Consider the following 24,181-nt stretch of genomic DNA (forward strand, 5'->3'; position numbering starts at 1 on the left):
GCATTTTCACTTAACCCAGACCTTGAGAAACACTTGCTCTTACAGTAGTGATATGCTGTAAACAAGGGCAGCAAAACCCAGACTGGTTGGCCACACAGCCTCAGGACTAACTCGAAGCTGATCCAAAGGTGAGGATGCTTTCCTCTGAGGCCTGGGACTGGTGAGCACTTTCAGACTCCATGCTGACTTAGGCCACACACCACCATCACAAGCTGAGGGCAGTCTGGCCTCCACTGCCACAGTCCTTTCAACACCAATAGCTATAGGGCCGGCCCCGTGGCTTAGCGGTTAAGTGCACGCTCCGCTGCTGGCGGCCCCGGCTCGGTTCCCGGGTGTGCACCGACGCACCGCTTCTCTGGCCATGCTGAGTGGCAATGATTTTTAGGTTTGATTATGGTGTATTTTAGGTTTGATATGGTATATTTTCTTACTATTTTTGGTAGGTTTTAAAATGACTGGTTCATTAACTATTTAATAGAGGAACAATTCAGTAGAGGCAACTAGGAGGTTGAACAGGATCATTCTTCAGTAGTAGCCAGCCTGGAGAGAGAAGAAAGGGATCTAGGTTACTCTGCTGGTTTAAAACCCACCCAACCAGCCCTGGAGCATGAGCTCAACATCAAGACTCTAACACACACCTCCTGTCTTAAGAGACTCTAAATGCACTATATAAAAAAGGCCCATGTATTCCTAAGAAATCTAAGTGTGGTTTGGGCTGAGGATAAACAATTATGCCCGCCCCAAAAACAACACTAACCAGGTAGGTGGTGATGGAGGTGGTATTCTGTCCAATATCAACGAGACAACATCAGAATAGAGACAGGAGCTGAAAATACTCATTTACTGTCCTAGCACTGTGAGTAGGAAGCTGAAGTCTCTACATGAAATCTGAAAACTGATCAACAATTTTGTTCCTAAAATTCCAAAGTCGTACTGAATTGAATCCATACATACTGAGGCTGAAGAACTGCTGTGTAACCTCAAGGTTCAAATGTCATATCTAATTTTCAAAGGCCTAACGACATTGATCAATTTTAATCTTTACTATTCCTCAACTTTTTAAACCCATAACCCCTAAAATGCTTTCTGAAGCTCATATCAAGCTTTACTAGAACTTTCTGTGTACATACATATATATTGTTAAATGCATATAGAAAACTCCTCCTCACTCTGAGATTCTGACCTGCTCCTTTTAGATTGATAATCACTGCTTTAAATTTCCCTTTTAAAAATGTTCCAAATCCATTCTAATTCTAGTAAAGTAAATTAATAAAATCAAGCTCAAGCACATAACAAAATAACTGTCAGGTGCAGAAAAGCAATTTCAGAAAAAAATGTTTAATAAGGACTCAAATAAATACACAATATGGGCTCAGAGTCATTTATTTAAAATAAAAGGTGATTTGATAAAAAGAGAATAAAAGCTCAGACAGAAGAGCAGAGAAGCAGCAAACAGAAGAAGAAAACCAAATCTTTACCTAGTCTCACAGTGGATCCAACCTGAAAACAATGTGAACAACTAACATATCAGCTCACGGGAACAGAGCTGAGAGGCAGAGCTGAAAGAGACCTAGGAACTCACTGGTGCCTTCTCCCTCATTCCACAGACGAGCAGGCTGAGGTCTAAGGACGAGCTTGGAAAAGGCCCTGCCCAAAGTCATAATTCAATCCATCTCAGAGCCAGGAATCAAAGCCACATTTTCTTCTTTCCAGGTAAATGCTTTTAACACTGCTGCTTCCCTAGACCCTAACAGAGAAAGGCTTGTCTGCCAAACCCTCTTGGGAAAAGAACAAGATAGGCAGATACTGACCAGAGACCCAAGCACACCTCAGGAAGATGCAGAAATGAGAACAGAAAGCCCCTAAATTGCACACTATGCTTTGATTCACTAAGTTTGCTACCATGAATTCTAAAGTCAAACTTTTTTTAAAAACCAAAACAACTCACAACAAAAAGTGACTCAGAGGTCTTTAGAAGATTATTCTCAAATTATGAAACATAGAGTTCAGTATCTAAATGGTGACCATAGGCCAAATTGGTCAGCTGGCACTTCCTCCAGGAGAGCTGAACAGATGGGGAAGAGGAAGGAGGTGTGTGTGTGTCTATCCTTTTTCTGGAAATGATGGATGCTTCACCTAGACCCAGCTAGGCCATTACCTCTACACATGTTTTAAGATTCCAGCAACCCACCCTCACCCTTTTAAAATTGTGGATAAGTTAAGTTTTAACACTCTGATACTCTGGGCCAAGGCCCAAAATGTCTGGAAACAAATAAGGTAAATATTCTTTTTTTAATAACCCCTAAACCTCCAATTACAGAAAAACAAACAACTAAAAGAAAACATACCCCAACCTGGCCCACTTTACATATAGAAAGAAAACAAGGAGTTCCTACCTCACTCTTAACAGACAAAACTGGGTTCTGAAAACTGCTGTTCATCACTGCTTACCCGACAACACAGTCTGTGACCTGCCAGACAAGTCAACAGGGCCTTTCTCCTCAGCACAGCTTGGTATTTCTGAGAAAACCCAAATGATTTCAAATGCAACTGATATCTCTAATTCCTCCAAAGCTGTGATACTTAAGATGAGCCAACCCCCTTTCAAATTTTAAACAAAATACAGATATAAACACAGCTATTTCCATTAAATGCTTGAATCTTGCCTCTCTTCCAAACCTATTCTTCATGGATGTTGTCAATATTTTCAATATATCTCCTCAGTTGGCTGGCTGAGAGCTCCAAGAACACAGTCGCCTTCCTCTGTTGCATCTTAACTTTCATTATCTTGGATTTTCTTCTTCACCCAAGATGCACAAACTGCCTTGGGAAGCCAGCTGTCACGAGGGCCTCTTAGCAGGCCCATGCCTATAATAACTAATCATTAAAGACAAACTTTATATAGTAGACAACTTTGGAGGAAAAACATTCAAGCTTCCTTCACCAAAGTTGGTTCACCACCCCTATCGTCCACCACAGAATTCTCTCCTCCATCTCCATGGCATGCTGATTTCATGCATAGTCAAGAACAAAACTGAAACACCAATAGCAAAAGGATCAGAGGGTTAGAGAGCTCAGAATTCTGCAAGCAAGTTCTATAGTGTTTTAAACACTCAGACCAGAGGTTGGCAAATTTTTTCTGTCATAATTTAGGCTTCATGGACCATAAAGTCTCTGCTGCAACCAACTCAACTCTGCTGTTGTAGCACAAAAGCAGCCAGAGACAATCAGCAAGCAAGGAGTGCAGCTGTGCCCCAGTAAGACGTCATTTGTAAAAATAGGTGGCTAGCTGGCAGGCTGCAGTTTGCCAACCCTTAGACTCTAGAAGTTAATATAAGAGAGAGTTGATTTATAAAATTAGAGGCGCTCCCAAGAGAAGAGAAATGCACCTGGCAGCCATCAATCAGGACCAGAAGGACTGGCACCTCATGATGTATGGGGACTTACCTTGACAAGCAGAGCCACCACAATGCCCAGGAAAGCGAGGAACAGGAGACTGAGTTTTCCTTTGTTGAACTTTTTCAAGAGGAAAAATTTGGCCCAGTCCACCTTTGACTGGCTGTTGGGAGGGTATCTGAGTTTGTTAACACCTTCTCTCTTTAAACTTTTTAATAAACAGGGACGTTGATGAGAAAAAGTATCAAAACTGTGTTTTCCGTGATAAACTCCCATCCCACTCGAACCTGGAATAAAGGAAACAGGCAAAACAGACTCCACTGTAGGTGACACAAGCTACTTCTCTGTCTACACACTGGCGGAGAAAATCCAGAGTACGCCCTGCTGCCTGGGACGCCCCCATTTAACTTCTACGCCAGCGCAAGTGGCTATGAATTTTCAGGAAATTATTCCCAGCGTTCCCCGCAAGGCGAATCTCCCTTTCAATCAGGACGCTTTCCAAAGCAGGGCAAAGATTTGCAGCTCTCTGGGGTAGTGGCTCCCACCGACGCCAGGGACTATGCTAAGTGTTTAAATGCATTCTCTAAGGTAATTCTCACCACTGCCCCACTGTGTAAAGTATCCCCACCCCCAATTCCAGAGAGGGAAAGGAAGCTTAGCAGAGTCAGGTACCTGCCCAAGGTGAAAAATCTAAAGCCAGAATGTGACCCCAGATCGTCTGACGCTAAGTGCTATGTGTGCTCTTTTCCTGCCATTCCCTGGGGCTTCACTGATCCACAGCCCTACTCACCCACTTGTGTCCTCTGAGCTCCTAGAAAGTAACAAGGACCAGGATGGCAGGGTCATGCAGCTGGGTGATAATAAGCAAGTGTAAACCTCTGCCCTCTTAAAAAGCCATGCTCTGCGAGTTTTCATTTCTCTCATCTACCATGTGTGCTAGGCTGATGCACGTGCAAGGCACTGTAGCCTAAGGCATGGGCGATGGGGGTTCAGGAAGCAGTTAACTGGGGCAAGACTGCTGGTGTGTCATTTTGGTGACAGCTGAAACTGAAGGGAAATTTGGCAATATGTATCAAAAGATATGTATTTTTAAAGGAAAATCTAAACTATATGCCAAAATATTAATAGTGTTTATGCCTGGGAGATTACTACATTTTTCCTTTTAATTTTCTGTAGTGTTTTGTTTGTTTTTGCCCTTTTTTCCCAAAAAGCCTATATTTTAGAATTTGAAAAAAGCATTTCATTTTGAAAAAATAGTGTAAGCCCTTTTAACACAGCTATTATACTTCTAGACATTTTTCCTAAGGAAATAAGCAGAAATTGCACAAAAATATATTAGAATCATAATACCAACAAATTTGAAATCACAAAAACCTATTACCCAGGAATTAGTTAAGCAAATAATGCTGCATTCTTATGATGGAACAGTATGCAGTTACTAAAATCATGACATGCAAGCATACTGACATGGGAAAATGTCACACTATGTTGTCACATACAGGGTAGAAAACAATATACAATAGGATACCATTTTTGAATAAAATATTCATGCATTTATGTATATGTGTGTGCATTTATGCAAGGAAAAGAATTTTAAGGACATACACCAGAGGTTATCTTTAAATAGTGTGGTTATAGGTAATTAAATTTTTATTCTTTGGGCTCTTCTATCTCTTCCAAGTTTCTTTAAAAGTCTGTATCCCTTTTGCATTTAGGGAGAAAAAGGTCTGTTTTGTTATAAAGAAGAGCGTATGGTCAATGATGCCAAATGCTACCTTGTCAAGCAAGATAGGGACTGAACCCAAGTCACCAGGTTTGCATTTAGGAGGCACCAGTGACGTCACTCCCGCTGCAGCTGTCGGGTGGGAGCCAGGATCCTGTGGGGTACTGAGGAACCAGAGATAGCAGAGTCTAATCCAATCTTTTCAGAATTTGGGCAGTGAAACTACAGTAGTAACTCCAGCCCAAATCCCACGAACCATCCTTTCTTTCATTCACCATCTCTCCCCAGGCAACACATTCACAATCCATCAGCAAATCCTGCTGCTTGACCCCCTAAAATATCCACTCCCTTTCCACCAGCTCCCCTGCCACCATCCTAGTCCAAGCTACCACCAGCTCCCGTCTGGATCCCACAGTACTGGCCTCTCCCCGCCTGGCCTCACACATGCCAGGCACTGTGCTGGGTGGTGGCAATGTGTTTACACCCTAGAAAGGGATATGTAAAGGGACATGTGGCAATCATGGGAAGCAGGCCAGGGTTTCTTGGCCATGGAACAAGCTTGTCTTAATCAGGAATAAGTTCCTGCAAAACCGGGCTGTTTCATTCCTATGGAGTAATTTATTTATGCTATTACAGAGGGAGAGAATAAAGCAGGAACTTTTAAGACAATGGCTTTATTGTTTGCTTTTTGCTATGAGAATTTTTACACATTCACTATTTTTTAATATATCTATTAGATAATAGAGAAGCCTACCACCTAGGTCTCGAAGGAAAAATAAAAAGTTGAGTCAATCATCTCAGGTGTAAAAGAGGGAGGCAGGTCACAGCCCAAACGGAGCACCAGACCAGGCTGTATCCACAGAGCTTCACTGAGAGTGAATTTCTTTCTGCCCATCCTCTCTAGAACATGGGGAGTCTCTCGCTCCTCTCAAACAGCGTAACATTTCAAGGAGAGGCCGCTCCCGGCACAGAACGCTGGGGAGCAACGCAGGTGGGAACTGAGTACTACTTAATGCTACTTTGAGGAACAGGAGAAAACCTTGGATTGCTGTCTGCTCCTGGCATCCTGAACCTGTCATTCACTACCTCACTTGAAACAAAGACAGAAGGACCTTAATCAATGAATTTGAGACGTGATTTTTGGCCAAAAAATACCCTAATCTGGGAGAAAGACAATAAACAAATAAACCAATGAACAGAACAAAATAATTACAGATTGTGATAAGTGCTACTTAGGATGGAAAATGAGTGACAGGACAGAGATTAACCCCTTAGCAGAGGGCCTGGCGGGGTGGCAGGAAGACTGAGTGGCCAGGGAAGGCCTCTCTCAGGAGAGGACAACCACATGATTCATGAAATGGTGGGGCCTTTGAAATACCTGCTATGAACAGGAGAGAGGAATACTCACCTACTCCTCCGAAGGGTAAAGAGGTGAGTGTGAAGTGCATAATGACGTCGTTAGCTGTGACACCGCCGCTGGACGTCCCGTCAATCATCCGTTTGATGAGCTGAGGAACAGAACAAAGGCTCCAAGTCAGCAGCACCGGCAGCCGGGCTGTGTGCCGTGGGGACGAACAGCCCAGCTTTGAGTGTCGGCACCACCATTTGAGTCTGGGGACATCGTGCCAAACACACAGACAACCTAAAGTGTTCAATTCAGCAAACGTGATCAGTATCTAAGTTCTTAGATGCACAACTGGTGCTGTGAAGGAGGCAGGAACGAACTGGTCCTCTTTACTCAGTCTCCACCTAGAGCTGGACTACCCCAAATGGCAGCAAAAGCCTTTTTTTCATAAGGGAAGTTCCGTCCATGTTCCAGTTTTTAAAAATTGTTAATATTTCTCCATCTCGGCTCTCAATTATAGCGCATGATTAATAGATATCGTTTAGTTTTTATGAAACTAAATATTTAAGATTTCAATGCAAAAAATATTTAAGATTTCAGATTTAGCATCCTATTTTTGACGAAATAAATGGTTGGTCTAAGACCTCAACAGGCACAATGACACCTGACTGGTAACTGTCACTCCGCCTGGCTGCCAACAAGCCCTTGAGAGGTCTTCCCAGCGAGAGTCACAGTGGACTGTGGTTATAGCAGGTGACTCAACCACTGGAAGTGCTCTCCACCGACCTGTGCCCTGGCCAGTAGACTTTAGGCTTCAGGGTTCCCGTCCACCACATTACTTATGGTCATTTAAATGCAGACCACTGTTGGTTAGTAACCCATTATTTACTAAGCCCACGTCTGGTCTCGCTTCAGAGCTGTATCTCCACAGCACTGCAAGCTCTAGCAGCCGCCACGACTACCTATACGTTACCATCAGAGGCTCTCCAGAAAACATTTAGTTTGAGGGCTCCTCAGATCTTGACCGGCCCCATGTTTTCCCTTTTCTTCAGAGGGCTCCTGAACCTACCTGCCCACCTTGAGGCCACTGCCCCTTAGCAGCAGCCAGTCAACTCGAAAGAACCATGCCGTGCAGAAAGTGGCAGAGCCGCTCAATCTGGTGTGATGTGGTGCGACGTGCTCTCCTGACTGGTATGGTTCCGCTGCTCTAACAACAAAGTAATGTAACTAGAGAAACTGAGGTCCAAGAGATCACAACCATTTCCATGACAGTGCCCGAGATCTCTGGCCCACAGCCCCACCTGAGTGGCCGTGACTGCCATCTGGGTGAGAGGGGAAGGCTCTTACACAGGAACGCCCAGTGGAGTGATGTTGGAAAAGCTTCTACCGTTGGTACATAAAAGTTTTCCAATTGTACGGGAGGTGCTTGTCAGTCAAAAAATTTGTGACACTCACCCCTGAAGACTCGGCTCTAACCCCAGGGAGTATGGGAAAGGTAACAGCAATAACCCCAGGGCCTCATTACCCAAGACAGTAATATATGAGTACCGCCTCACTTGGTGTTCTCTGGTGTTACACAAAAATAAATCATCATTCACTTTACAGCAAAGAAGGAACAAGATTTACAACAGTGACTTAATGGTAGTGAGCTGTTCTCTGTAGAGTTTACCTTATCGTTATGAGAAAATACATAGAAAGCCAAGGGCTTTTCACGTTCGTTTATGAATTTTATGGCTTCCTCTGCATTCTTCACAGGCACTATTGGAAGAATTGGTCCAAAAATTTCTTCTTGCATCACTTTGGTTTCAGAATCAACATCAGTAAGTATTGTTGGGGCTGAAAAGGTAATAAGTAAAATGAAAATGCTCAGGTAGTCAAATCAGAAGTGCAAAACTCTCATCTTACATTGGTTCCACTGGGTCACCTATCCATCCCTTTCCTACTCCCACCCAAGCATTATCTATTGAAAAAAAAGTCCTGAGTATGCAGATGAATTGTACAAATTAAATGTCTCCAAGCATGTCAATCAAGGGATCCTTGTGCAAACCAAGAGACAGATATACACTTGGATATACCCTATTCCTATTTCACTCTGTTCACAGCCAAATTCACGTACAAATTCATAACAGGAGGTTATGTTTATGTCTTTCTGGAAGTGTAGACAGACCCTCTGTGGATCAAATCAACACTTCTTAGTTCAAGTGCTTTCTTACATATTATCTTACTGACTTTTACTTCCACTCCATTAGACTGATTAAGAAAATGTACTTAAACGGTCAAGCTTCCCTAACCCTTAGTTCAGTGTTCCATCCACTATGGGGAAAGGGCATAAGAAAAGAGGGCAATGTGGACACTGAAGAAGCTTTACAGTGTCCCAGCATCCATGCCAAGTAAGTCACCAGTTAGGGGTACCCAAAAAGACCCTGTAAACAAGCTGGATCATCACCTAAAAGAGAAGCCTCCTGACAATAACAAGTTTGCTCTTTTCCTTTACTCTTAGTTCCCTACTAGGTTAGTTAACCTGACAACATGGCAGAGGATGGTTCTTTCCAGCACACTCCAGGGGTACATAAGTGCTACCCCTAATCTGCTGCCCACTGCTTCCCTAGGTCAGAGAACCGATATGCACCCTCCTCTGCATAGCCATGTGTTCAGGTAAGGTGACCCTGACTCCCAGTCAGGGGAAAGTTCCTAACCAATCTGAACTACGAGAGACCAATGATTAGCCTAGAAGTGGGCAGTCAACAAGCTGAGGGTGGGAGAACAGAAAGTTGAAAGAATCAGGGATTTCTGAGGGTATTACTGAGCCAGTGAGTTAACAGGCTGGAAGCGCCTCGGGACTGCTCATTACGAGAGGATACATTTTTCCTGATTGTGTAAGTCCCTTAAGTTTTGTTTTTTTTTAAGTTGGGCTTTTTTGTGATGTGCAGCATAAGAGGGGATAAGTAAAGCTAGTTGGGGCAGCTTTTTTGCCAACTAAATGTGTAATTCTTCTGTCATCTTATACATTATTTTAGAAAAATGTGTTTAAAATTCAAAAGTAATATATAATCGTGGCAAAGAATAAAAAACACAAAAAGCAAGTAAATGATAAGGTAAAGCACAATAGATCAAAACATCATTTCTGGGAACAGTATTGCCATCAGCTAGCTGTGAAATTGTGACTAAGCTATTTCCTTCTTTGTGCCATTTTTCTAGCCATAAATTAGAAATAATTACATAAAGTTCTATTCTGCTTTTTAGGGATGTTAGGAAGAAAAAAAATTACATAAAATATGTGTAAATACAAAATACTAGTATAACACAGGTGGTATTATTAAACGTGTGTGTATATACGTATAAAATCATCTTTAAATAGTTGATAACAAAAGCAGTATATCAGGAAGCAGTATTTATTAAACGCTATATATCTAGAGAAGCATTCAGTAGAAAACATACTTTGAATTTCAAATGTTGCTCTTTTCTCAGGCTGGCGGTATTCGGTACGATGCTCTCTCATGATGCGGGGCAGCGGCAGTGAGCCGCAGCTCCCAGTCAGCCCCGGATCACGACAGTGAACTGATATACTGACAACCATCTGTACCCACAGACAATTCTGTTTTTCACTATCAGTACAGGAGTCAATAAATTACATGAGATATTCATACTTTATTATAAAATAGGCTTTGGGTTAGATGATTTTGCCCAACTGCAGGCTAATGTAAGTGTTCTGAGCACGTTTAACGTAGGTTAGGCAAAGCTACGACACTCAGTAGGTTAGGCGTATTAAACGCATTTTCGAGTTACGGTATCTTCAACTTACGATGGGTTTATCGAGATATAACTCCATCCTAAGTTGAGGAAGCTCTGTTATAGTTTACTTAGTGTCAGTAAATAGTGTCAACAAAAACTGTCAAATTGCCATCTCCCCATAGGAAAAGGTGAATTTCCACTACCTATGTAGCGTGTGGCTTCATCGGTCTCTCCACCAAAAGCTATCTTTTGTCCTTCAAGCAAACTTAGTATCCTCTTAAAATGACGAAGATTGATTATCCTTTCATAATCAGGAGATTCTTTGACATTTTCTCCATAAAATTCCTATTTAAAACAATAGTATGTGTCACATAAGATTCATATTTCAATTTCTTTAATAAGTACAAAATCCACTCATGCCCAAAAAATCAATCTGGTTTTATATCATCACACCCCAACCCCCAAGTACTTTGGTAGAGTATAATAGCGGTAAGTTTAAGCTTTTGGGCGGGTCAAGGACAAGAATTGAAGCACATACACAGATCTCGCATCCTCCTTGTTTTCAGGGGTTCATATGGCTCTCCTGCAGTTTCCCTGTGGGCCTCCCAGGGGTGAATGCGGGAGGAAGTGTAGGGGTAGGTCTTGCCCTGTTTCAGGGCCACCCCTCATTTAAGTGTCAGCTGTGGCTGCCCTCCTTCTGCAATGAACTGCTTAGCTGCAACACAGACCTTGCGGCCTGCAAAGTCTACGATATTTACCATCCAGCCCTCTACAGAAAACGTTTGCTGAGCTGTTGCGCTATTTCATTGCTTTATTATCTTCTCTGGACTGGTAGTCCACTAGTTACAGATAACAGGGAAACCACTCAAAGGATCAAAATACAGTTTTGGTAAATGAACCAAGGTAAAAGAACCTCAAAAATCACATAATCAATAACTATTATGTAAAACATATGTCTAATTACTGAATTACTGCATCACCTCAAAGCCTTGTGAAAGCTCTTCATTTACTCTCAAATCAAAACGAGCATTGTTCACCCACCCTCCACAAGTAGCCTCAAGTCTGGGCGGTAAAATCACCCAGGTGGCTTGTTGAAATGCAAGTTCCTGGGCCCCAACCCTGGAATCACCAACAGTGGTTTTCAATGCTGGTTGCACCTTAGAATCACCTGGAGACCCCAAACCAACTGAATCACAGTCTTTGGAGGTGAGGACTGGAAAGTTTTCTTAAATGGCTCCCTAGGGAACTTCAGTTGAGAACCACTGTGTTAAGACTATAAACGCCTCAAAGGAAGGCAGAGGAGCTTTTATTGCTTTGAAATTAAGTTCATCACCAACTCAACTAAGCACAACTTCAATTCCAAAGTACCGTCAGTCTCACAGGTATCTTTAACCCCCTCTCTGCCGTCCTATATTCCCTGAGTCTGGCCAATCGTCCTTTCATGTTCTCCTTGTCTCGCTCCATCTTCAGCCCCATCACTAATGTCCAATTCCCACATCAAGTCCCTCAGCACCTAATGCCCAGTTACCCACCCTGGAGCACTACGCTTCCCTAAACTTCCTGGGATACCATTGCCACTCTCTGATCACTTATGTCACTCTCTGGTGTTCTTGATCCTTTCTGTGCTCAATTAGCACCTGTTGAGTGAACAATGATTATTTCAATAATTTCTTCCACCCAGGGGACTTAGTGACCCTCTCCCACCAGTGAACTCAGCCACACTGGTTCATCCCATTCCTTTCTTCCAATCCAAATCCTACATTTCTTCAAGGCTTAGCTAAGGACACTACCATGCAGCCTTCCTTGATTCCCTTGCTACACATCCTTAAATACCCTAAAAGATTGATAACCACGTCAAGAGGACACTATAAATAGGTATTTAGTCAACTCCTCCAAACTGTTGGACTTCCCAAACTCTCTCCATACACAAGAACTGATAACCTTAATCAGCAACGGCCAATATGCCAAAGGGCCTCTGACTGCATTTCAAAGGATTGGCAACATTCTCTCAAAACCAAAAAACACTTAATTTTTTTTAAAGGATGCGCCATAACTAACCAGTTGTTTCATCAACGAATCAACTAGACAGTTTAAGTGTGTTTAACACCAAGCTAACCTTGCTCCAAGCAGACATTCTGTGAAAGGTGCACAGAGCATTTTTAATTAGCCAATAAGTTAGTTCTGTCATAGAGACCTTTGGAATTTTCCTGGGGGGAGGAGGGAATAGGGATGCTGCCTGCAGTTGATTTGACTCCATATATTAATGAAACCTACAGAATCATATATGTTAAACACAAACCTTCACGGTTTCCTTAATCTTCTGCACGATTTGATTCTGGAGGGATGGTTCACAGAGGATGTAGTCGGGAGCAATGCAGGTTTGACCGCAATTCATGTACTTCCCCCAGGTTATGCGTCTGAGGGGAAAAAACCCAGAAGAGCCATAGAGTTCAGTCTACTATTAATTTGTTACACATTTCTGTGTTGTTTGAATGTTTTAGAACTAGCATGTATTCATATTTACTTGGTAATCTTTATAAAAAATAAAAATGGTTTAAAAACTCATCTCTAATTCAGTTGGTTGGAACTGAGAATACATTTTCCACTGATGTGGAATATTCTACGGAGCAGGGAAATTCTCATGCCAGCTCATGGGAAATAGTACTTTATAAGCAATGAAGCCATTGTCTGCTGCAGGAAGAGAGAAACAGCCTCCCAACACCCTCTTCCTCCTCCCGCTCCAGCTGAAGGGACACCCAGGATGACAGGAATTCATACAGACTCCACCTCTGGCTGTGGCTTTAGGTCCTGCTGGCAAGATGTTCAGGTAATAAAGCAGAACAACAGCTGGCCTCTGAGACCACCCTCTTCTATGTGGACCCCCTCCCCATTTTGCAAAGCTGTGCCCATGTATGGATCAGTCTGAGACCTGAACATTCTACTAACTGAGGGTTTTATGTTCTGGCAAGTAGACTTTACTTACGAAGTCAACCTGGAGCCCGGCCTAACTCCCTACCCTCCTCCTCGCCCCCATCTCTGCAGAGGAGAGAAAGCCATACCACCCCGAGCTCACAGTCAATCCTGAGTTTTGGCACTTCCTGGTAGCTAAACTTGATTTAGCAGAGAGAACCTGAGAAAACCTTTCCTTTTCTAGTTCCCAGATGTAAGATTCTATTCTAAGTTAAAAGTTGAGTAATACTGGTTCTGTCAACAAAGGAACTCAGTTAGGAGAGCAACATAATACTCTTTCTGTTGGGAATTTAAATATTTTATTAGGCACACACACTACTCCTTTGGAGTACCTACTTCCTGGATAATCTACCAGCAGAATAGTAAAATTTCATGCCAGATCTATAATCTTGATAACAGAAAGAACTTGTTCGTAACTCCTAAGGACAATCATGTGATGTCAACACCTACTGCTTATCTCTTCTGACAGTGGCACAAAGAGACAGTCTGTGAAAGAATTCTGTTACTCCTGAGGACATCAACCACCAAAGCTTAACGATATCTCTCAGAGCTATGACGCATAGTGTTCCACCAGTGCAAAGAGGATACACCAACCTGTCAGGGAAAGTCTCAACTGTGCTGAGAAAACCTCCGACAACTAGACAGCCAGTCTCACCTGCAGGCGACGTCCAGGTCACAATCTTTGTCAATGTAACACGGACTCTTCCCTCCCAGTTCAAGAGTCACAGGGGTCAGATGCTTGGCAGCAGCTTCCATGACTATTTTTCCCACTGCAGTATTTCCCGTGTAGAGAATGTGGTCAAATCGCTGCTTCAGAAGCTCCGTGGTTTCCTCAACACCACCATTAATAACAACATACAGGTCCTTAAAGAAAGAAAAAACGAACACTTGCATGTTTGTGCAAGTGCAAATTAATCCTATTGTCTAACACGAGCAATTTCTTCAACAAAAACACATAACACCCAGTAAAACCAGGAAAAGATAGAGACCAGCCATTGCAGGGTTGGAAGGGGAAGCTGTCAGAGGACATGGGGAGAACAGAGTCTCAAGGCGTCTGAGAACCAACGACCGACAGCTGAACTGACCAGAGTCCAGTGTTTTCCACATGAGCTCAACAGCCATGAAGACACAAAAGAGGAGGGAGCAAATGGCTGAATTTGACCAGAGAAATGCATGAGATAGGGGCTGTGCAAGTTGAGGATGTTGGTGAGAAAGTGGCTGCTGTCAATGACTACAAGACAGGTCTCAGCTGAATGTCTTAACCTGAACGTTCTCTCTTTACGTAACACAGCGCAGGGCTTAGCCCCGGTAGGAACCAAGTAAACGTCTGCTGAATGAACGGCATACAAAGCACAGCAGGCGAGAGCACCCACTTTTTAAGTCAGATCTGGACTAAATCTGGGCTCTGTCACTAGCTGATGTGACCTTTAGCAAGCTACTGAACATCTCTGAGCCTCACTTTCCTCACCTGTTACTGGAGAGAAGTCACAGAGATTTGGATGGAGCCCTTATGTGCACCGTGTTATTATCAACAGCTATTATGAAAGAGAGAACACCTTGGATACTAACAGCATGAAAAGCAATGATAGAGAACAGATGGCAAGGAAGGAAGATAGAAGGAGATGTTCGTAAGATTCTGAGATGTGGGCATGAAATAAAAGCTGGCTCGTGGACCTCATGTTTCCACTTGATCTCCTGCTAATTAGGAAATCTAACTAGTTCTCACTCATTTCATAGCTCAACTGCCCAACAAATGTTTCGAGTTTTAACTTGCAAAAGGGTTGATCTACAGAGCATATGTGATTGGTCCCCCAACAAGGTAAGTGAGGCAGAGTGGGCATTATTTCCCCATCCGGACAGAGTCAGATAGTGAAGAATTTATCCCCCCGTGAGGGGGAAAGTAGGACTTTCGACCTCTATCTTCTGGTTCCAAATACTACTCAATCCATGACATCTCACTATCTTCATCATCCTTCTGAACTGGATAACCACAGCTCTTAGAACAAAATTGTTCTGCACACTGCTGTAGCAGTGATAATAGAACAATATTATTCTAAGAGCTGGAGTTGGCCTCTGGGCTATTTTAACGTGTACAACTCCAGGTATGATATTTTAAAGTTGCCTTTCAATGAAAGCTAAATGAGAACTCCTCCCTGAAGCAATTCCACGTAGAACTAAGCAGTCCCAATTTCATGACGGCATCATAAACTTCCTCTCTAGGAGGGCACGAGAACCTCCAATTTGAACAGAGAGATGAACCACTCCATGATTGAGGAGATCATTTTCTTTATTCAGCTTTTGATACTCATAAATGCCAGCACTTTAACTCTGGAGGATCCATACTCTGGTTCAGGAGGCCATTATCTTTCTGTAGTTTTAATGCCACAAAACTTGCCCATTTTAAAAGCAGAAGTGTTCTTTCTTCTTCTTCTTTTTTTTTTTTGGCTGAGGAAAATTTGCCCTGAGCTAACATCTGTGCCAATCTTCCTGTATTTTGTATGTGGGTTGCTGCCACAGCATGGCCGCTGACCACGGTGCGTGCCAAACGTAAGCAGTAGGCCATAGGGCTGGCCCTGCAGAAGTGTTCTTATATAGCCATATCCCATTAAGACAAAGAGATTATCAGCACCCAGCACAGCAGCGGTCCCTCACTAAATAATTCACTAAATGAATACACCTAAAATCATGTTAGATAAAACAAAGGTTAATTCAAAATGCCAAATGGCAGAAAAGGATCTGTAAATAGCAGGGGTGCCAATGAAGCCATAGGCCTAAATATATTGGGCAACTACAATAGCTGAGCCATTCCACAGTTTATTTTGGAACTTCTTTTATTAAGCCAGTTACTAGACGCTTAAGGAAAGTGCAAACAGATCCCCAGCCATCAATGACATGTACTAGTAGGAAGATCAAATGTGCGCTCCCCATAATAAACAGATGTGTTGAAAATGAGTCAAGACATTCGTACCTGGTCTAAATACTGAGGGAGGAGCTTAGCCAACATCTTGGCTGTATTTTCACTTAGCTCAGAAGGCTTAATAATCGCAGCATTTCCTAAACAAAGCAAAAAGCAGGACAGCTTCATTGAATACTTGAGTAACTTTAATACCTACCAAAATGTGTTCATGTAGGGAATACAGACTAACTACTCTAATTATTTCTGTAGCTCTTAATTCTGCTCTTTCTTGTGAGCATAAGAGCTAGTCTCACTTTCTCCTTCTCAAATGCTAACTCATTAGTTCTCATCTTCAGGTCACTGACAATAGGCGCCATCAGCCTCGCCCACTCCTCCAGCTTTCTCTCACTTTTCTCCCACTCCACCCTTGGATTTTCCTGTTCTCCCTGGAATTATTGGCAAACAAGCTTGTCAACATAAAGCTATTGATCTGGATCCTGCAGAAGTGAGAAATTAATCTCTTGGCATTTGCTATATACCCAAGCCACCATTACTCCCATAGACCTTAAGTGAATGAAGAAACTGGTCAGACAGACTCAAATCGTTCATCCAAGGCCAGAGCCAGCTACTGAAACCGCATCAGAATATGGACGCCTGACTCCAAACACCTGGGCCTGCTGACTCACACCTTTATACCCCTGCAGGTTCATTCCCCAGGTACTTCAAGAAACAGACACCATGCAAATCTCCTCTGGAGCCCATTTAAAAAAATAATATTTATAAATTCTCAATACACTACTGGTGTATTGAGCAAACCACCAAAGCAAATGTATTTAATCAGCCACTATCCTTAATTTACAACCAGTATGAGAAAATAAGCCCCTCTAAAAAGGTATAAAGACATGAGCTGACATCAGACCTGCAGCGATGGCTCCTATCAGAGGCTGAATGGTGACAACAAAGGGGTAGTTCCAAGCTCCGATAATCAGGACAACTCCCAGCGGTTCTGGCTGAATGTAGGCCTCATCCAGCATGGTGAGCAGGTTCTTCTCAACTGGTTTAGCAGTAACCCATTCAGGAAGCTTCTCCAGCGCGAGATCAACTTCCCCAAGAATGGAAAGGACCTCCTGACTGTATGCATTGAGTTCACTCTGTTATAAGAGAATCACAGTTAACCTTGCATGAGTATAACACACTCGGCCCTGAAGGTCAAAAACTTGAGGCCAGCAACACCTGCAGTGACCACTGGCATTATCAGACTAGCTGGTTTGCCTTTCAGATTCCTTTTGCACCCTCCAAGCCCTCAATAAGGACTTGCTAACTCCCTAATATATTCAGTCCCTCTAAATCCTTCTTTAATGATCCAAGCCATTTAAAACCAGGCTTAAATATCACCTCTTTCAGGAAGACTTCCCTGACTAATAATAGCCTACCTTGATCACACTTTATAAACCATAGCAATTGTGCTTTTCACCTGTGTCTTAATATTTCACCCTTAACACACTGGTTTATAACTATACTGACTTTTTTTCTTGTTTCGCAACCAAATTTGAAACTCGCAAGGGAAAGGAACTTATTGTATTTCTTTAGTGATCCTATATATACACATACTCACACAAATATGTGATGCTTGTAGAAGGAATGATTCAGACTCTTTGAAATCTTAATTATCCCACCTTGTTTATTTGATATCACAGCCTCTCTCCACCAAAAGTACTATAAAGGAAAGCTTATAGTTACTGTTTTTTCTACCCCTCAAAATAATCTTTGATTGAGGGAAATGAGACTCTCAAAGCCAGAGCAAGGCCTTGTTACCCCTGGAATGAAAATAAAAAGTAAAAACAAAATGATAACAGTATTAGAAAATATAGGGGCATATATTTACACCCTAAACACTACCCAAAACCTTGCTACTCAAAGCGTGGTTCCAAAACAGGCAGCAAGGTACCACCTGGGAGTTCGTTAGAAACTTAGAATCTCAGACCCCCTCCCAGACCTACTGGACCGTAATTTGCTTTTAACAAGATCTCGAGGAGATTCGGCAGTTTGAGGAGCATTCACCCAAAACACGAAGTCATGGAGGAAAATTTGAGAGCAACAACGACAAGCAAAAAACCTCTGTCTACAGAAGAAACCATAAACAAAGTTAAATGACAAGAAATAGACCGGGAGAAAAAGATCCCCAATATATTAAACTGACAAATTATCGAAATACAGAATATACAAAGAATTCCTACAAATAGTTAGGAAAAGGACCATAAATGCAACAGAAAAACAGGCAAGATTAGAAAAAACAATTCACAAAAGAACAACAGAGGCCAGAAGACACACCCATGTGTCTGCAAACGCGCAACAGGGGCTGGCTCTAAGCAAGGTAGGAGGATCGGGCAAGGCCGAGGAAATTTTTGCTTTATCTGTACTGCTGGAGCTAATACTCCCACAGTGCTCGCGTAATCAAAAATAAACTCAAAAATGCAGAAGCTCAGGCGGACTGCGGTCAGCGGTGGGACAGCAGGAGGCGGGTGTCCCCCGCTCCCGCCTACCTTGCACAGGTCGGCGGCGACAGCTGCCAGGATGTCCTTCTCGCGCTCCTGCACCATCCTGCGCAGGGCCTCGAGCTGCTGCAGCCGGAACCTCAGGGGTCGCGACCGGCCGGACAGGAACGCATCGCGAACCCGCTGGACTTCGCGCTCCATGGCCTTGTCCTGAGGAGAAAGGGGGAAGTCACGAGGCGCCGCGGCAGCAGGGGCGTGCGGGGCCGGAGGGACGCGCGGCCGCACCTCGTTGCCCGACAGGCCCGCTGGCTCCGCACCTCCGCGTTCGCTTGACCCGCCAAAGCCGACTGACCGACCGCCGCCCGGCGGGGCTGGGCTCGTCCCCGAGCCGCGCGCCTACTGGCCGGCGCGGGCCACGTGACCCCCGCAGCCCGGCGCCGGCCCCGCCCGCCCCCCGAGCTCTGAGCGCAGGGTGCGGTGTTGGGGTGCGGGCGTGCGGCACTGGAGGGGACAGCAGTCCCAGGGGGCTCCAGGACGGGGTGCGAGGAGTCCGGGGGAAGTGGGGCGAGGCGCCGGGGGGAGCGGCCGGGCGCTGACGAGAACCGGGCGAGGCAGGAAGCGGCCCCCGCGCAGAGACGCTCTCGAGAGGGGTTTTGCTTCCCTCCTCCATTTTGTGGCTGTCTTGTGGCAGGATGGACGGAGGGCGTTGTGGGCCGGGCCTCTCTCGTCTGCGGAGGGAGGGCGCCGGCAGCCCGCGCCGCCTCAGCGCTGCGGCCCCGAGGCCCGCACACCGCCCCCCGTCGTCCGCGGTCCGCGGCCCCCGGCCGGCGCCCTCCCTCGCCGGCACCGGCCGGGACTGCGGGCGGCGCGCACGGATTCAGGAGTTCCCCCAAGGCTGGTCCCCGAGGGCGGGCAGCCGGGACTTGAGCTCCCGTGCTCGCCCGGCGGTCATGACCGGCAGAGTCCCCTCGTCATCGCAGCCCGTCCGGTAGAGGACGTTCTCCCCGGGCTGCATATCACCCGCTAGCTACCACCGCGTTCTTCTGCTTCGCTCTGCAGCCGAACTCCTCCAAAGGGGGAACCGCTCGCCTCAGACTGTCCTCCCTACCTCCTAGTTGCCACATCCAGTGAGGTAATTCTCGCGTCTTGTCTTGCAGCAACAGTTGGCACAGCTGATCCTTGCCATCTTCCGGGGACAGAGTCTTCGCTTGTTTTCCATCACCTTGCACGCTTCTGGTTTTCTTTTTACCTTCCTGAGCCTTCTGGATTATCCTTTGCTGGCCCTGTCTCCCCTTCCAGACCTCTTGAAGTGCTCAGGCGCCCTAGGGCTCGGGCCTGGGACCTCTTTTCAGTCACTCCCTCATCTAATCCCATGGGTGGTGGTCAGAGAAGGTTTTAAATTCCATCTCTGATCCCACCCTTTCCTCTGAACTCCAGGAGGTGTATTCAACTACATCCTATTTATCTCTATTTGAATTTATAATAGACATCTTAAGGTTAACTTTAGACAGAACGTTTGATTTATCCTTACCCACCAAACAGATGCAGTGCACGCCTTCTCTGGTGTTCCTTATCTTAATACGCGGAACCGTCCTTTATCCCATTTACTCAGGCGGAAGTCCTTGGAATCACCCTTGACTCTTCTCTTTGGCCCTGTCTTCAGGAAATATATTGAATCCAACCACTTCTAGTCCAAGCCTTAATCGTTTTCATCTGCGCTATATATAGGAGTAGCATGCTACCGGTTTCCCTGCTTCTGCCCTTGACTGTGGAAGTTGTTATTTCTCAGTTCTACAAGTGCTCATTTGTATACTCTGTGCCGCAGGGGTCCAGAGTGTGTAAACTACTGTTCTCAACTTCTCACGCCAGCTGGCTTCCAGTGAAGTTCTACCAGTAGGAGGCACTAGCAGGAAATCAGAAGGCAGGAGGAGGAAGGTAACTTTCTGCTTCTGGATTCAATAGTGAGGCAATTGCCCACCATTTGTGTAATGGAAGTGAACTTAGGGTGATTCCTGACTCTAGCAGTTCCTTCCTTGGCCAGGGTGGCACCTCTCTAGTAAATAGAGGATGACAGTGACAACATCTCCAAATGGCACAGGAGCTGGTGCAGCTCCCATAGGTTCCAGCCAGGGGTATTTTTAGCACTTCTAATCTTTGATATCACCCCATTCTTCCTTTTGACATCTATTACTCTTAAAATTCCCTCTGCCTGAAATAACTAGAGTGGTTTTTCTTTTCGTGGCTGGACTCTGACTGAGACACCTAGCTACAGCCTATTCTCCACCTAGCTGTTAGTGATCCTTTCACAAGGTACATTGACCATGTTACTTTCCTGCTCAAAACTTTCCAATGGCTTACTATGATATTTAGAATAAAATCTAAAACCCACACTGTATTCGACAAGCGCTGTAAGTCCTGGCCTCCAACCTCCTTTTGTATGATTCTTCCACTTAGTGGGAGTGGTTTCCTTGCACTAAGCACACTCCCACCTCGGGGCTTTTGCACTCTGCTCTTTCCTTTTCCTGGAGTGCTGAGCTAATTTCTCACTTAATTCATCTCTGCTTAAATGTTACCTCCTTGAAGAAGCTTTCACTAACCACCATGTCTAAAAATAGCAGGCACTGCTACTCCCGTAAGATTAATACCATATAGTCTAGGCGTGTAGCTATACCATCTGGTTTTGTGTAACTACACTCTATGATGTTTGCACAATGATGAAACCGCCTAACAACGCATTTCTCAGAACCTGTCCCCGTTGTTAAGGGACACATGACTTGTATTTGTTTCTGTCTGTCTTCTCCACTGGAATGTCTTATACAGTCAGGGACGTTGTCTTTCATGTTCACTGTAATATCAGTACCTAGTATAGAACCTGGCCAATAGCAAGTTCTCAGTAAATGTCTGCTGAATGAATGGTATATGCTCTAGTCTCAGTGTGCTGGCACCGTCCACGTTTGTGGCTTTCGCAACAGTCTGTAATTTGACACTTATTGCAAGAGATTCTTGATGAAGGAAGGCAGTTGGCATGACTAGAGAACTCTTCTTCACCTCTACCTCTCTTTTGCCTTCTTTTGGCAAAAAAAAGACAGTCCACCTGGAGATACCGTGATTAGAGGGGAGATTGCAGGTGAGCAAGCTTCTTACCTCACAGGGAAAAGCTGTAGCCTCCAACACAGACCAAGTCTTTAAACCAGCTCCATAACTGAGGGTTGCCTGTGCAAGCAGACCAAGTGTTTAATGTCGGTGTCTAGAGCTGTGTAGCCATGTTTAGATTAGCTCCAAGTTCACCCCAGAGTGTACCCAATTATCTTTTTTATCTGATCTGAATGACTATTTTTAACTTAGAGCTAATAAACGTTATGTAAGAGGCTAGGTAAATTAGATATGAGATATGAATCATGCCACAATTTTTTTTTGAAGAAGATTAGCCCTGAGCTAACATCTATTGCCAATCCTCTTTTTTGCTGAGGACATGCCACGATTTTTAAAAATGTAAATAATGAACAGAATTCCAACACGAAACTAGAACAGGAATCAGTATCATCTAAGGCAAGTTAATCTCTGAGTAGCAAAGAGCTGCTTCTCCTGCTGAAGATAAGATGTGAGGATTTCTTGAAAAGAACCTACTGTGATTCTAATGGCACAATCACCACGAGTTTGACTCTTTACCAACTCATGAACATTTTCTTTATTAGCTGGAGAAACCAACTGATGGCATTTTGTTGGGCATATTTTAAAACCACATTCAAATGCTTTAACAGAACAAGGTGATATATTTATGGAACCTAAGAGGACTGGGAATTCTTTTACCACACTCCCAAGTTGAAACATTCTTCCTTCCAGCTTTTGATTTAAGTAGCTATGGGCTAGTGAAATCACCACTACAGGATATAGGACTATGGGGTGAGTGCTCACAAGCTACTTCTCTCAGGAAATGTAGTAGACTGTGGTAATTTTAGTATGCCTGCCCTCCATACTTTTCCTAACCCTCTCTTTTTTTTGTTGTTAAGGAAAGTTTCTTTATTGTGGGTGATCCACTTTATGACCTCTCCCCATCGCAACCTCGGGGTTTCCATATGACCCAGGCCTGTCTAGTCAGAGTATCAAATCTTCCTAGCCACAGTGATTGATTCAAGAAACGTGCGGGTGACCCAAGCCTGACCATTTAGCCCTTCCTGGAACTTTTGTTAGAACGGTCATGAAAGAGACATGCTCTTCCCCATGGGATTGCTAGCTATGTGGATGGCATAATCCTAGAGCCAGCTGTAGCTAATCTGTTGGCACTCTGAGGGAAATGACTAGCTGAGAATAAGGCTAACACAGAGGAAGGCAGAGCTCAGAGACAGTGTCTTGGTGAGATTATTTGTATCCAATTAAGGCTTGAAGCTAAAAGTACATCTGAGAAATACATCTTCACAGTTCCATAAGCAATGCATTTCCAAATGTTGGGAACCCCTAGTTGGTATTGAATTTTTGCTGCTTGCTACCAAATGAGACTTGATTATTATAGAGAGACTTGCCACATTTCACTTAATTCTGTTGTCCAGGTCCTCAGATTAAATTCCACTGTGAGTAAAAGGAGTTAAAAGATGTTAAAACTGAAAATATCTCTAAGCAGTCAGTGTACTCCTTGCGGGGGAGCGCAAGTTATGAGCAAATCATCCAGCTTTCTAGGAAACCAAATTAGGGCAAGAAGGAAGAAAGAAGTCCTGTGCATACACTCACAACCTTAGTCCCCCTAAGGTTTAGAGAATGAAGGTGTCTATTTCACCCTTGCCTTTAAGAAAGTTCTCCCTGCCGACAACTGAGGAGATCAAACATCTAAACCTTGCATATAGGCTACAATTTTTTTCTTGGTAATAAGCATTACATTTTTATTGGATATGACATAAATACAAAACAATGTGTAAATTATAAATGTATACAACGAATTATTACAAAGTTAACCTACCTCTGTATCTGCCACCCAGAACATTTCCAGCATTGCTCTTATGCTCCTACCCAATCACTACTGCAGAATTTCTGGGTGAAGACAAATAAATACATGTTTAACCTTAGTAGTCAATTTTCTGACATGCTTACCCCAGTTTGTATTCCCCATCAGTAATGTATGACAGCCTTGTAGCTCCACAGCCTCTCCAATGCTTAGTAATGTCAGTTTTAAAAAATTAATCATTCTGATGGATGTGTAGTGGTATTTCATTGTGATTTTAACTTGCATTTCCCCGATGGCTAATGATGCTGGGCACCTTTTCATGTTTATTGGCTATTTCCATATATTTCCATGGCAGGAAATAACAAATTTTATGAAAGGTGCTGCAAAGGGGTTTCTGCTCCCAATTCCAACATGTAGAGGAGTTTCCCCACACCTCCAACAGGCAATTCTCAGACGCCAGCAGGGTGTCCAAGAATTCAACTCAATCCTGACACTATCCAGAGATAAAATCAGATCCTGCAGGTAAAGGACTCAACCCCCTAAGACTGCCCTCCACTTCAGAGGCCAGTCGCAAGCCCAGGTTCTTACCTGTGCTTCTGACCAACCCGCTACAAACCAGACGTTCCAACAACCCCCTCCAACTCAAGATGCTAATCGCAAGTCCAGGTTGTTACCTATACTTCTGATA

General features: G+C 44.0%; 1 protein-coding gene and 1 long non-coding RNA gene across 7 annotated transcripts in view; one reads left to right on the forward strand and one right to left on the reverse strand.

The window, feature by feature from the left end:
• Nucleotides 1–454: 454 nt before the first annotated feature.
• ALDH3A2 (aldehyde dehydrogenase 3 family member A2) lies at nucleotides 455–19,837 on the reverse strand. Of its 6 annotated transcripts, none has more exons than XM_058559654.1 (12): nucleotides 19,666–19,837; nucleotides 18,606–18,767; nucleotides 16,982–17,213; nucleotides 16,135–16,220; nucleotides 13,822–14,030; nucleotides 12,496–12,613; nucleotides 10,400–10,541; nucleotides 8,134–8,300; nucleotides 6,528–6,627; nucleotides 3,448–3,683; nucleotides 2,452–2,520; nucleotides 455–540 (listed from the first exon to the last, which is right to left on the reverse strand). In XM_058559654.1, exons 2-12 carry the CDS (start codon nucleotides 18,756–18,758, stop codon nucleotides 526–528), a joined length of 1,527 nt encoding a protein of 508 aa, XP_058415637.1. In that variant the 5' UTR covers nucleotides 18,759–18,767; nucleotides 19,666–19,837; the 3' UTR covers nucleotides 455–525. The 6 variants fall into 6 exon arrangements, with proteins under 6 accessions (XP_058415637.1, XP_058415634.1, XP_058415636.1 ...); XM_058559651.1 differs by lacking the exon at nucleotides 19,666–19,837 and adding an exon at nucleotides 19,513–19,531; XM_058559653.1 differs by lacking the exon at nucleotides 19,666–19,837 and adding an exon at nucleotides 18,843–18,907.
• LOC131416886 (uncharacterized) overlaps nucleotides 19,407–24,181 on the forward strand; it is a 64,429-nt gene continuing 59,654 nt past the window's right edge. The window contains exons 1-2 of the long non-coding RNA XR_009222646.1: nucleotides 19,407–19,689; nucleotides 20,383–20,492. This is a non-coding gene — a long non-coding RNA (uncharacterized LOC131416886). The remainder of the gene's footprint in view (nucleotides 19,690–20,382; nucleotides 20,493–24,181) is intronic.

Source organism: Diceros bicornis, chromosome 18, assembly GCF_020826845.1.
Source record: "Diceros bicornis minor isolate mBicDic1 chromosome 18, mDicBic1.mat.cur, whole genome shotgun sequence".
In the NCBI taxonomy this organism is placed as follows: Eukaryota; Metazoa; Chordata; class Mammalia; order Perissodactyla; family Rhinocerotidae; genus Diceros; species Diceros bicornis.